General features: G+C 37.5%; 1 protein-coding gene across 5 annotated transcripts in view; it reads left to right on the top strand.

Moving 5' to 3' along the window:
- The window catches only part of LOC121853753 (putative phospholipase B-like 2), a 41,893-nt gene that overhangs the window by 3,348 nt on the left and 24,177 nt on the right, over positions 1-14,368 (top strand). For 3 of the 5 annotated variants that reach the window (XM_042348354.1, XM_042348142.1, XM_042348219.1), the window contains exon 2: positions 13,926-14,122. The exons of 1 other annotated variant lie outside the window; for it this stretch is intronic. In XM_042348354.1, coding sequence (XP_042204288.1) covers positions 13,926-14,122 — 197 coding nt within the window. Of the gene's footprint in view, positions 1-7,642; positions 7,740-13,925; positions 14,123-14,368 lie in introns of all 5 variants that reach the window. One more of the 5 variants, XM_042348290.1, reaches the window with a different exon arrangement.

Here is a 14,368-nt window from a genome sequence, read left to right as displayed (position 1 = left end):
GTCTACCATGGAACTTTATACAGGAGGTCCCCGACTTACGATCGCCCGCTGATATGAACGGGGTTATAGTTGAAATTTACAGTATTTTATATAACCTGATGACTTATTTTTTACTTTGATTTCCTGTATTTTGTTATTCTATTTATTTTGTCTTAAGATAAGTGATTTTAGATGTATACAATGACTTAGGCTACGATATAGTTGGATTTTAAAATTGTTTTGTAAGTACGGTATGCATATAGCATGTGCTCCAACTTACGCACAAATCCAACTTTGAACATCCTCAGGAACGGAACCCTTTCTTAACCGGGGAGACCCCCTATATTGATATTTATATAGGGGGATAGAGCAAAAACCAAAAGTGTTATGCTAAGGCATAATTTGGTACTGTATTATAATGGTTGTAAATTAGGCTTTTTTATTATTTTATATTCCAAGCAGCAGTTATTCTGGCAAGTTTAGGGAGATTTTCGTATGTAGTATATTGAAGTATTATTTATGTTAGAATATTCTTTAATGTATTGTAAGCCTATATTCTCCAGTCATGTCTCGTTCCTACCTGGATATCGCTAGAATGCTCTAGACGTTTGATGAGACATACACTCCTCGCCATTGCATTATGCACGGGGTCGTGACGGACATAAACAACAAGATGAAATATTAATAACAAATTAATCTGAGAATTTAGCAAACTTCTGGTAGTCTATAGGCCTCCCTTTTCTCTTGATACACTCCTGCAGGCATGAAGAAACTGACTGCCAAGTTGTGGATTATTCGTGGGTCTAAATTATTCCACTCCTCACGAATGGCTGCCTCCAGCTTGGGGACGGTATTTGTGTCCTTGCCTTGTAGACGAAGCTTGAAAATGCTCCACTTATTTTCCATTAGGTTAAAGTTAGGCAAATTGCTTAGCCAATCACTTATGAAGTCTACCTGACAATAAACAAGCCATTGTATTGCATAGTTTGCTGTGTGACATGGGGTACCATAAACACATCAGCACTGCATTTTTCAAAAGACCCGGGCAAATAATCACAAAGCAGCTCCAAGTAGTTAAATTGGTTCATCATCACATTCCTGGGTAGCACAACAACATCACCAGTTCCAAAGTACGAGAAGTAACCCCACACCATTAGTGACTCAGGATGTTTAACTGTGCTAATAGTGAACTTGGGGTCAAGCGAATCACTCCCAGGGTGCCTGTACACATTAAAAGTACGACTTCCAGTAAAAGAAGATGTTGCCTCGTCACTCCACAGCACGTGCTGCCACTTGTTCGTATCCCACTGAGCGTTAGCCTTGGCAAAGGCGACCCTACACTGCCTCTGGACAAGGTTGAGGAGTGGCTGCGAAACTACAGGTCGTCATGTATGCGGCGATGAACGGTCCTTACAACCCTTCCTTGCCTGAAAATCTTCGAACTCTGTGCAAAGAAGAACCAGGTTGATCTTCCTTTAAATGTTCGTAAATTTCCCTGGCTCTTTCACAAATAAATTCTGTAGAAACTGAATCACCTTTCATTTGTTTTTCCCTAATCCAAATGAGAAGTAACCTCTCTGTTTCTGATATCAATGATCTACCTTTAAACAGTCTGGTAGAGTTGTCTCTCACTTTCACTTCCTTGAACTTGTCTTTCTGTGCAAGAATTGTCGACACAGTTGATGCCGACATGCCATAGTCTTTACTTAGCACATTGTTCTAATGCCCTGTTCATGTTTCTTTATTATTTCCTGTTTTACCTGTTTTCCTGTTTTACAGCAGCTATCACTATTGTGTGTTTCATGTTTCTTAGACATGTTCACATTCTTTTGCCAAGGCATGCCAACTGCATTTTAATAATAATAATACTGTATTGTAATAACAATAATTAATGGTTTATTGAAAAGCACAACATCCAGGAACTGAAAATATATATTTGACAAAAAATGGATTATAATATTAGGTGTAGGGCTTAGGGACATTGGGAGTGAATTGTTGAACAAAAGATTTCAATACAAAAAGTAAACATGGAGCGAAAATACAGTCGGCCCTTAACATACGCGGGGGTTAGGTAACAGAGATACCTGTGAATGTTAAGAATCCGCTTATTTTTGCAGCCCCCTCTAAAAACACCCCTGGCCCCCCATGTCCTTATTTACTGTACAGTGGTCCCTCAGTTAACGAGCACAATCCGTTCTAGAAGGTTGCTCGTTAACCGAAACCATTGTTTCAATGGGTTTTTGGGTAATTAGTTCCAGCTTACCGAAAATTGCCTAAATTCAACAAAAAATGTAGAAAACTACACTTAGTTTGAGGTGTGTATGTAGAAGGCTCCTGGATGATGATGATGGGAATTAGAATGGGAGTGGAGGAGAAGGAAGAAGAGAAGGCATTGGGGTGGAAGAGAAGTCACCCCATGGTGCCATTTCACCCATAAAATTTAAGTTCTCTTGGTGTAATTCAAGATTATTTTCTTTAAATCAACATTGCACTGCATTATATCTTGTCAATATGTAAAATAAATTTCAAAATGACCAATAATTTGCTTGCTAACACAGAAAAAAAGCATTTAGTTGAAGAGTCTCAAGCAAGATATTACCTCCACTGAAAAGACACAAAGACTGATGCCTGTATGGTGTGTTGAGAGGCTGGATGGCGCGCATAAAACTAGTTTCATTACTTTCAATTATGTTCAATAATTGTTAAAATGACTAAAAAATTTAATATTAGACTTTTAAAATTATCCATTTATTTAGGAACAACTAAGACAATTCCAAAGTGTAAATCAACCGTAACTTATCATTGTAACTATGAGTGTTAAGAGAAGGACAGAGGCTATGTAAATAGACCTACTTAAAGATGTCCTTTCTATGTGAGGCATTGAGGGAGAGTTCTATGAGTAGTGACTTCTATCAAGGGAGAACGGAATAGGCTCGTCGTCCTCCCTTGAGGGAAGACGGAGCCATCCACGAGGGCTCTCAAGTAACGTCTTCCTCTCGTGAGTACTAGCAAACTACTGCACACTTGGGGTGGCCAGAAAGCCGGCTACAAATGCCTTTACCTCAGCATAAAATGACGCGGCTTCCCGTAGGCCCACCTTATCACGTGCACAGAACATGTCACCTCATAGCTAGTGGAAAGTTACAGGGGGTGAATCAGTATATAAATCAAATGTAATTAACCCATTTATATAATTCTTCTGTTTATGAAACAAGGGCCATTACAACCTGGATGTCGGTCCCTAACCCGGTCGTAAGTCGGGGAGCAGCTGTACAATATTATAGGAAAACTTTTGCCTGCCAAGAAAACAAGAGATGAGCCTTGAACACTTTGGCCCGAATTCAGAACGGTGGTTTGAGCCTGGGTTTGAGTTCAGCTCAGGCGTGCGAATCGGGATTCCTCGATCCGAGATTTCCTGTAGTGGATTACCCATATTCAGAACATCGCCTTGATCCCCGGATCAGGTAATCTGTTGCATTTTCTTCAATTACGAGCAAGGATTCGAACACTGAAATTCCAGCCAATCATGTTTCAGTTACATCATTACGACAGCCAGTCACCATCGAGAGTGATGTTTACAAGATTATGGCTGCAACTTTGACTCGATGAGCTTTTACGGAGAATGAAAATCTCTCCTTGCACATCATAAGTTAATTTTGTTTATAATTACAATCAAATTATAATGATTTATGGTATACTGTGCTACAACGTGGCTGTGTTGTTATATGATGATAAAGAAATTCATAGAGGAAGAACAATTACATACAAAAGGTAGATACCCGTATAACCCGGGACAGGTTTCAATATTCATAACCAAAGCAAGATGAATCAATGTAGGGTGTAGTAACCTGGCTAGGTTTGGTTAAGTTAGGTGTCTTTCTGTCCTTTTAACCTAACATTTCCCCTAATTAGTAATGTTAAGAGAAGACTTTCCATTATTAATACAGGTTGACAATCCTTTATCCGAAATCCTTGGGGCCAGAGGCATTTCGGTTTTCAGAATTTTTTTTTTTTTTTTTTTTTTTTTTTTTTTTTTTTTTTTTTTTTTTTGTGTATTAGCCCACCGCATAGATCACTGACCCACTTTGGGGCCTGGGGTTCGAAAATATAATAAAAATGATAATAATAATAATTCATAGGTCTAGGTCGTGTTTCTCACTTTTGATCTTTTTTCCATTCTTGTATTTCTTTACTGTATTATTATTTTATTATTACAGTATTATTGTTATTATTATTATTAATTTTATTATTATATTTTATTATTATTATTATTATTATTATTATTATTATTGTAATCATTATTATTTTATTTTGGTGTATTTTTATTAAAATTTTTATTTACTATGAATAATTATTATTATTATGATTATTATTACTGTTACATTTTCGCCCCCCAGGCCCCGATGTGGGTCAGCGATCTATGCCTGGGTGGGCTAATAATCCCTGTTAAAAAAAAAAAAAAAAAAAGAGCCCCACAAAAGCCCCACAAAAAAACATTAAGTTTTTAGAGCTTTTCGGTTTTCGGAATTTCGGATAAAGGGTTGTCAACCTGTACATTAAAATCAAAATGCACTCAGCATTGATTCAATTATATTAAAAATATTCAAAATAGTTTTCCTAAAAAAAAACCAATCAAAATAAAGAAGCGTCAGCGTTCTTTACATTTACCCGCTTGATCCTCATGGACCCGAAACACAAAAGTGTTGTAGCACATTACCATAACTCATTCAGTAACCAGAATCTTTCTTACCTGGAAACTATTCATTGCGAAGAATCTCAACGCAATCCTCAGCAGATAATGGGAGGTAGAGGTGAACCATAGCCAACAGGTCTGTCACGTAGATGCTCAATATCAAGGAAAGTATCAAGGAAATCTCCCCTTGCTGAACCTATATCATTGTCTGAATTGAGTGTCATCATAAAAATTGATAGGATTATACCTATCTACCATCAGTCGTCTCTCTACAAAATTTCCAATTTGACAATACAGGTAGTTCTGCTATAACGCGATAGTAGTGTTCTTGTAAAACATCGTGTTATAGAAATTCGTGTAATAGAAATAACATGGCTTATGGAGAAAATAGGGTTAGGTGCAGATTACTCCAAATCGAAAAAAAATTTCGTAGTTAGCCTAACACAAAGGATAGCACAGTCTAAATAAATGTTACATTCATATCTAATAATGAAATCATACAGTAAATGTTACACTTTACCTTGAAAAAATATGAATATAACTTGATGGGGGAGAAGGTTGATGTTGAGGCTGAGGAGTCATGAAACATCAAGCTTTTCTTCAAGTGTTATAGCCTTTCTTTTACGATCACCACCGGAAATGCGATCACCAGAGTGCTTCCCAGAGATATTCTTCTTTTCCATAGTCACAAAATTGGAGAAACAGTAATCAGAATCAAGAAAACTTCAAACAGTAATTTGTGGAGAACAACAGCTCACGTGTTTCAAACAAAGTGTGGAGTAAACAGAGCGCGCGGGTCTAAAACGCTATGTATTTTGTTTTTCTCTTATTTAAAATTTTACATTTTACATATACTGTACAGGTATACTGTATACATAAATATTACATAAATTATTTCTGCAATTCTTCACAAACAAAACACATAAATCAATTGAACATGTGATGTCGAACGTGAACTGTAAACACTGCATAACCCCGCGCCAAGCCACAATGTACAGTACACTTTAAACGCTACTTATTTTATTTTTCTCTCTTATTTAAAATTTTACAATTTACATATACTGTACAGGTATTTCTTCACAAACAAAACACATAAATCAAATGAACAAGTGATGTCGAACGTGAACTGTAAACATTGAGCCAAGCCACAACACTGTACAGTACACTTTAACACTTTAAACGCTACGTATTTAGTTTTCTCTTTTATTTAAATTTTTACAATTTACATATATATATATATATATATATATATATATATATATATATATATATATATATATATATATATATATATATATATATATATATATATATATATATGTAAATTGTAATTTACATATTATTCATATTATGCTAGAGCGCCCACAAAACATGAGAAACGTTTGAGTCCCCCAGTAGAGATGTCCGTTCTCTATCCACTCCAGGATGTCCGTTTTCTTTTTGTGTACTCGCTCAGGGACTCAAGTATTTCTGTATATGACACAGGATGATAAGGGAATTTGAATTTATTTGTTTATTTATTTATATATAATATACTGTAATATATTAAATATACTGCAAGTATTTTCTTTAATTTATATACGTGTTTCGCGAAAAAGGGAGGCTACATTTATGGTGATCGTTAAGGACCAAACTCCGAATCCATGACGTGACTTCTGTTCATTATTTATATCCTAAATTTACCACTGTAGGTAGTTTCAAGAATTAATGCAGTCATTTACTGAATATTCTTTGCAAAAAAATAAATTTTAAATGAATTATTTATAAGAGATAAGTATTATGATCAGTAAATATACAGATATGCATTACTGACCACCTCCGAACACAAGGACGGCTAAAAATAGCCACAGGCGGTCACAGTCAAGGTCACTTTCCCTTTCTTGTCACTGGCAAATGGGGGTGGGGGGATGATAATAGCAGCTGTGTTTATTACGGTATGTTAGACTGGTTTATAATACATTTTTATTATTTTAATATACCGGTAATCTTCATTTTAATCCAGCTTACCAAACATAAGTTTCAGTATAAAATAATTAGTGGTACTGTAGGACCTTGTGAGTGGTTTACTGTGTACATAAATATTACATAAATTATTTCTGCAATTCTTCACAAACAGAACACATAAATCAATTGAATATGTGATGTCGAACGTGAACTGTAAACACTGTGTGTGATGTAGAGAGAGCGAGGGTGTAAAACGCTATGTAATTTGATTTTCTCTTTTATGTAAAATTTTACAATTTACTTGTAATATATAGGTATACTGTATACATAAATATTACATACATTATTTCTGCAATTGTTCACAAACAAAACACATAACTCAATTGAACATGTGATGTCGAACGTGAACTGAAGCCACAACAACCGTTCGAGTGGAATCGCGTTAGAGCAAACGAGTTCGCGTTTTACAAATATCGTTCCTCAATTCATAAATCGCGTTCGAGCAAATTCGCGTTGTCAAAACACGCGTTATAGCAGAACTCACTGTATCACTGAAAAGTGCACTCTGTCAAATTTTATGTTGAATTGTTATCTTGAATGACAGATCGACTGCCAAACCTGTCTCCAGGCTGGGTTAACACAAGGATCGACAAATCCAATCTCAAACCCGGTTTGAATCTTTGTGTTGGCTCAGGCCAGCATTCTGAATACCAACAATCTTCAATCTTCGCTTGATCCTTGGTTTAAACCTTCGTGCAGTTTCAAACCACCATTCTGAATTTGGGCCTTAATGTTCAAAATAATACTTGATAAGAGACTAGAATCAACATTTTCAAACACAGACATACTACAGTAGGTTTGGGATATATCGCGACTTTATATAACGATTTTTTTATATCGCGGCTACCAAAATTATTGAAATTTTCCTATATATAGCGATAAATTTGTTTATTTCGCTGGGGAAATCAGGCAGGAAGTATTTCAAATGTACCGCCATTGCAAACAAATGCTTTATTTGCTCACCAGAGGCACCACCGTGACTGCTCACTCATGCATTCACGCTTGCCCGTTCAGTCTTTCTGAGTGAAAGCAGCCGACTCTGCTGCAGACTACGACTTCTAAGGTGAGTATAAATGGGTTGCTAGTGACGTGAAAAGTGAAGTAAAGATATGGAAAGCTTAATGGAAAAGATTTAATATTTTAACTAATATTTTTGGTTTGTTCGTTTATGATTGTTAAGTGAGGGTGGCAGTGTAGTGTCTGTTGTTCACAGGATGGCGCATCAACTGCCGAGTCTGATGCAGATTCCAATTTCTAAAGCGAGTGTAAATGGGTTGCTAGTGACATGAAAAGTAAAGTGAAGATAATGAAAAAGATTTAATACTGTAACTAATATTTTTGGTGTTTGTTTATGTAGGTGTGGGATTGTCAAGTAAGGGTGGCAGTGTGGCATCTGCTGCCGAGTCTGGTGTTCCCAGGATGGTGCGTCAGCTGCCGAGTCTAGAGATCCTGAGTGGTGTTCCTTGATATTAATATTGAAATAGCCTGTTGTTCCCAAGTTTAGTGTTCATTGGTGCTTTGGTTAGTAAGAAAATGAACTCATTAAGTCAAGTTTAGTCACTTTTTTGGGCCTCCAGAACCTAACCCTATTTTCCCCATTGATTACATGTAATTATACATTGCAATTTAGTATACAGCTTCTCCCCGACTTACGGCGGGGTTAGGGACCCAAATCCAGGTCGTACGTCGAAATGGTCGTAAGTCGAAAATGCTTAAATAATACATAGAAAATCTAAAATGGGTATCTCATTTTCTTCTCAGCACCACAAAGCTCTCACTTTTAAGCTTGCCAGCCATTTTAAAGTGAATTACAAACGAAAATTCTCTGTGTACTGACGTTGGGACTCGAAAATACATACTCAGTGGGGTATGCTATAACGAATCTAATTGGTTCTAGAACCTCGTTCGTTATAGCATTCGTTTGTTATAGGATTAATCCGTCCCAGGCCCCCAAATGCAACCACTTAACACTGAAAAATTTCTGTGGAAAAAGTAAAAAATACGGTACTTTGTTACCTCAGTGTTGTTCAGCATGCAGGACAGGAGGAAGGGGGAGGAGAGAATTATGGAGAAGAGGTGGAAGGAGAGGAGTCATCCTTCCTAGCCCTCTTTGGTGACTGTCTTACAGGCACTTTGTCTGTAGGGTCTTTTGCTACTTTTTTAAAGAAGGAATCCAGGGTTGGCTGCTTCAACCTTGATTTCTGGACCTTCCAAAAGTAGTTCATCACATTGTTATTAAAAATACTGATGCCCTTTTCCACAGCACCAGCATCAAGATGATAAACCTCCACAAGCTTAGACAGTTTGCTCCAGCACCAGAACACATCCTTTAGATCTCTGGCTGGAATGATGCGGCTTTCCTCTATGTCCTCATCCTCCCCTGACTCCTCAGAAGCTAAGCTCCGCTTTAGTGTCTCGTTCTCTTCTTTGTGAAGCTCAAGCAGCTCCTCAGTGGACAGCTTCTTACTATGCTCATCCACCAACTCCTCAACATCATCGTCATCCACTTCCAGGCCCATGGAATTGCCCAGACACAATTTCATGTACAACAGCCTCTTCCTCTAACTCTTCAAAGCCTTCAAAGTCTATTTGAAGCACACATTCAGACCACAATGGCCTCCAAGCAGCACAAAGACACCTCAAAGAAACCTCTTTCCAGGCTGACAATTAAAATCACAGCGTCTGCTATATTGAAGTGACTCTTCCAAAATTCCTTCACACGAACATCAGTGGAAGAAGTGGACACAAAACATTTTCTAAACAGTGCCTTTGTGTACAGCTTCTTAAAGTTTGAAATTACCTGTTGATCCATGGGCTGGATGAGAGGTGTTGTGTTGGGTGGCAAGAAGTGCACAGTGATGAAGGTGAACTCCTCTGGCAATTCAACCATCAAATTAGGAGGGTGGGCTGGTGCATTGTCCATCACCAATAGAGCTTTCAATGGAAGATTATTCTCCCTGAGGTATTCCCGAACACTGGGTTCAAACACCTCAGTCACACACTCAGAGAAAAGACTCCTGGTCACCCAAGCCTTTGGGTTTGACCGCCACATAACACCAAGGCGGTTCTTCCTAATGTTTTTGAAAGCTCTGGGGTTTTCTGCATGGTACACAAGGAGTGGCTTTATTTTGCAGTCACAAGAAGCATTAGCACAAAGAAGGAGGCTAAGCCTGTCTTTCATTGGCTTATGGCCAGGGACAGAAGTTTCCTCCCTGGTAATGTATGTACGGCGAGGCATTTTTTTCCAAAAAAGTCCAGTTTCATCACAGTTAAATACCTGCTGAGAAACAAAGCCTCCCTCTTTAATCACATTTAAAAAAATGTCATGGTGTTCCTTAGCTGCTTCCTTATCTGCACTAGCAGCATCACCATGTCTCACAACACTGTGTAACTTATTTCTTCTTCTGAAACCAGTAAACCACCCCTTGGTACCCCTAAACACTGGCACATCACTATCACTTCCACTGGGAGTCTTGGCTTTAAGGTCCTCAAACAATTGTCTGGCCTTCTCACAAATTATAGCTTCACGAACGCTATCACCTGCCATTTCTTTCTCCTTTATCCACACTAAGAGTAAATTTTCCATCTCTTCAATCACATTACACCTTGCTTTGCTAAGTCTAGAGATTCCCTTAGTCACTTGCACAGTTTTCAACTCCTCTTTATTCTTCAAAATCGTACGTAGTATAGTCGATTTAGCCATCCCATATTCATCACTAAGTTTCGCAATGCTTGTTCCATTCTCACGTTTCTTTATGATTTCTTTCATAGTTTCAAGGGTTATTAGCTTTCTCACTCGCTTTGGACTATTCATTGTTACAATTGTACACTTGTATAACAAAATAGTTGTACAAATAACACGAATTTCCACATCAAAAGACGAAATTTCAACAAGTTCAGTGGTGCACTGGCTACACAATGATACAAAGATGCCGCCTGATGTTCTTCTTGTGAGCCGCGGTACAACAATATTCATGCGCCAGACGAAATAGTCCCGTATTCAACTGCATTCGTTGTAGGAGTTGCATTCGTTATAGCATTCTCAATTTTATAGGTAAAACCGTTCATTATAGGAATATTTGTAGTAGAATCCGTTCGTTATAGCATACCCTACTAATTTGACAAAATTTTGGTACGACTGAGGCAGGTCGAAAGTCAAGTAGGTCGTAAGTTGGGGAGGAGCTGTATAGCGAACATCGTTGGACCCTATCTCGCGATATATCCCGACCCGCTTATTTATCTGAGTCTTATGCTAATGAATTGCTCTGGAGAGAGGTCATTTTTTAAACTGAAATATGTGAAAAATTTTCTGGCACATTTTCTTATGAGGAATAGCCCACCCAGGTGAAAAAATATGAGTAAAAAGAAATTAAAAATAGAAGAGAAAAAGACTGTACTGTATTAATCTACACCATGAAAGTGCCGGAAAACCAGCTTTTTGAAGCGAGACATTGTAGGAGTATGGAAGCACAGAAGAAGGCAGAGCATTTCACAGTTTGGCTGTGTTAGGAAAGAAGGATGTACTTTAATGGGTTATTCTAGTGTGACCAACATCCACACAGAAACGGTGGGCACCGCAGGCAAGACGAGTGTTAGGAGCCCACGGCTTTGCCGGCGGTACACAGGTTGCCAAATCCACCGAACATTGCCCGTTAAATACCTGTAACAGAGGGAGAGTGAAGCAACATTGCGGCGAAGAGAAAGGGAAGAGAGATTATCAACTAAAGGAGGAGATTTAATAAGATGAAATGCCTTTGATTCCACCCCAGCTAACAGTTGGACAGAAGAAGAGCCTCCCCAGATATTAAAACAGTACCGTACTCAAGTTAGGACGAATGAATCCCTTATATACTTGAAGCAACTGCTCAGGACAGAAGTAGCTACGGCATCTGTACAGCATTCCCAGCTTTTGGGAGGCAGCTTTAGTAATGTTGTGGATGTGTGGCTTCCATGACATATTAGAGGAAATGGTGAGGCCTAGCAAATCTATTTTAGAATTTGGCAGAATGAATGTGTCATGATATGTGATTGGTGGAAGATCATCTAATTTGGGAAGTATAATTGATAAATACTGTGTTTTATTACAATTGGACATTTATTTCGACAAGCTGATCAAAAAAATTTTTTTTAAAAAGGCACGTAAGGTTTCAATGCACCTATGTTAGAATATAATGTGATATCAAAGAAAAAGAAGTTTAATTTATGTTCATTTTGTTTGGTTATTCCTTATGGATTAATACATACAGTAAGTCCACGCTTAACGTCGTCCCGCTTAACGTTGTTTTGGTATTACGTTGCTAAACTTTAAAGACCAAAAAACTCATTTAACGTCCCGGTGATCTGATACTACTTCGTTTTGCGTCATCACAGACTACATTTTACGCTGCATGACCCGCTCTCGGATTGGCGCAGAGTCTTAGTGTCTCGCCACCCTCCTCCACTCCCACCCTCCTCCTCCGCTCCTGCCATACTCCTCCCCTCCGGCCATTCGCCTCCTCCGCTCCATTACCCACCACACACTTACTCTACCACCTTTGCCCATGTAGTTGTACAGGTATATGTATGCATTATTTTCTATAGAAATGGCAATGATTTTCTGTATTTGTAATGTATTTCATGGGGTAAAGGGATGCTCAGGAACATAACTCCTGTATTTTATCTATTTCTTATGAGGAAAATTTATCCGCTTAACGTTGTTTTGTATAACGTCTCATTTTTAGGAACGTAACCCCAACGTTAAGCGAGGACTTATTGTATTAATAAAGTACACAATTTGTAATGATATGTATTTCAATTATTAACCTACCACCACTTAAATTTAGTCTGTGAAATTTGTTTTCATACATACATACTGTACCGTAGGCAATTCTATGTCTAGCTTGTCAGAGAAAGTAAAGTTATTTTTATTTAATTTATACGAAAGGACCTCCACCTACCTTAATCCGGCCCTGCTTCCGGTTTATGGAAAATTCAGTTTAAGGATATCCTCCAAAAACAGAACCCATCCGTAACTCGGGGAGTGTTTGTACAGCATAAACTGTCAGATTTGTTATCAGATCTTGCAATAAATTTATAAATTCCTGCCATTTTGTCAACATTCCCCCTCTAAAACATATCCTGCAGATAACCATGTCTAACAGGCTGAAAGCTAGTGAGTTTTACTCTTGAATATTTTCAGACTCTCCCATTCCTTTATTAATATCGGCATCCCAACCAAAAGCTCCAGATCCAATTTACCTCAGCACCCTAGTGGGAGGAGGGAGGGACTAGAAATCAGGTACAGTACATGTAATGTACAGATAATTTATACTGTACTGTACTGGTTTTACAGACACATGTATAGCACTGTAGTGTAACAGAAACATTAACAAATGAATGACACTGAAAAGTGCCTTTTTTCACACACAGTACAATACAGTACAGTACTGTTTTATAATAAAGGCAAATTCTAGATTTTTTTGCGCATACCGTACACACAATTGCAGTTTGAATTGTTCCTCTAACTTTGACAACACAACATACATACAGTATATTATTTCTCACTTTTGATCTTTTTTTTACTTTTTGTATTTATTTATGGTTAGTTACTTAAAATAAGGCCAATTCACTTCAAGTAATGGCATCAAATGTTACCAGCTGGTGTAGTGTAAACACTAGTGACGTCACTTAAGCGTCTGTATTTAACTGTCAGTAGTTTCAAGAATTAATGCAGTCATTTACTGAATATTCCCTGTAAAAAAATAAATTTTAAATTAATTTTATATAGGAGATAAGTATTATTATCAGTAAATATACCGATATGCATTACTGACCACCTCCACGGTTAAAAATAGCCCAATCTCGCGGTCACTTTCCCTTTCTTGTCTCCTCACTGGCAAATGGGGGGGGGGGCATGGGGAGGGGTGTGTGATGATAGCTGTGTTTATTACAGGAGTATAATTCTCTTTTACGGTATGTTAGTCAGGTTTATAATACATTTTTATTATTTTAATATACCGGTAATCTTAATTTGAATCCAGCTTGCCAAACGTAAGTTTCAGTATAAAATAATGAGTGGTAAGACCTTGTGAGTGGCTTACGATGTTTCCATCACCACTCTTGACACACTAAACCACAATATTTAAGAGGTAAGAATTTTATACTTGGTGGTTTAGACGACCCCCTAACTTTGGGCAGATTTTTTTAATGTTCAAATTCCGTCTTATAAGCCGAGATATACGGTAGTTTAATGTTTTACTTTTTTTCACAGGAACTGGAAACAACCACCATGCAACTGATGCAAATGATTGCCAGTAGTATACAATTTTTACTGGCAGTCTTTCTGATCCCAGTTTCAGCAACTATTATTAGTGTTACCTTTGATGGTGTGCTCTACAGGACTCATGATGGAGTGGCTAAGAATTGGGTTGCTAGAAGCAATTTTACTGACAACACTTTTATTGATGGGTTAGTAATTGTGTGTTTGGGCGATGGGTATGGTATTTTTGTTCTTAACCAGTTATTTTATGTGAAATATTGTAGTTTCTCTAAGAAGGTATAATTGATAATAGACTTTGTGGATCTGGGTGGTTGTGTGAATGAACTTTTTTATTGTGATTTCAGAGTACTGTACAGTATATGTAGTTGCACTTAAATGTTTCCAGGTTTGAAATAACTCGTGAATAAAATTGTATTGTGTTTTACTGTATTTTT

Source organism: Homarus americanus, unplaced genomic scaffold (assembly GCF_018991925.1).
Source record: "Homarus americanus isolate GMGI-L3 unplaced genomic scaffold, GMGI_Hamer_2.0 scaffold51859, whole genome shotgun sequence".
NCBI lineage: Eukaryota > Metazoa > Arthropoda > Malacostraca > Decapoda > Nephropidae > Homarus > Homarus americanus.
This window is presented reverse-complemented; position numbering and strand designations above follow the sequence as displayed.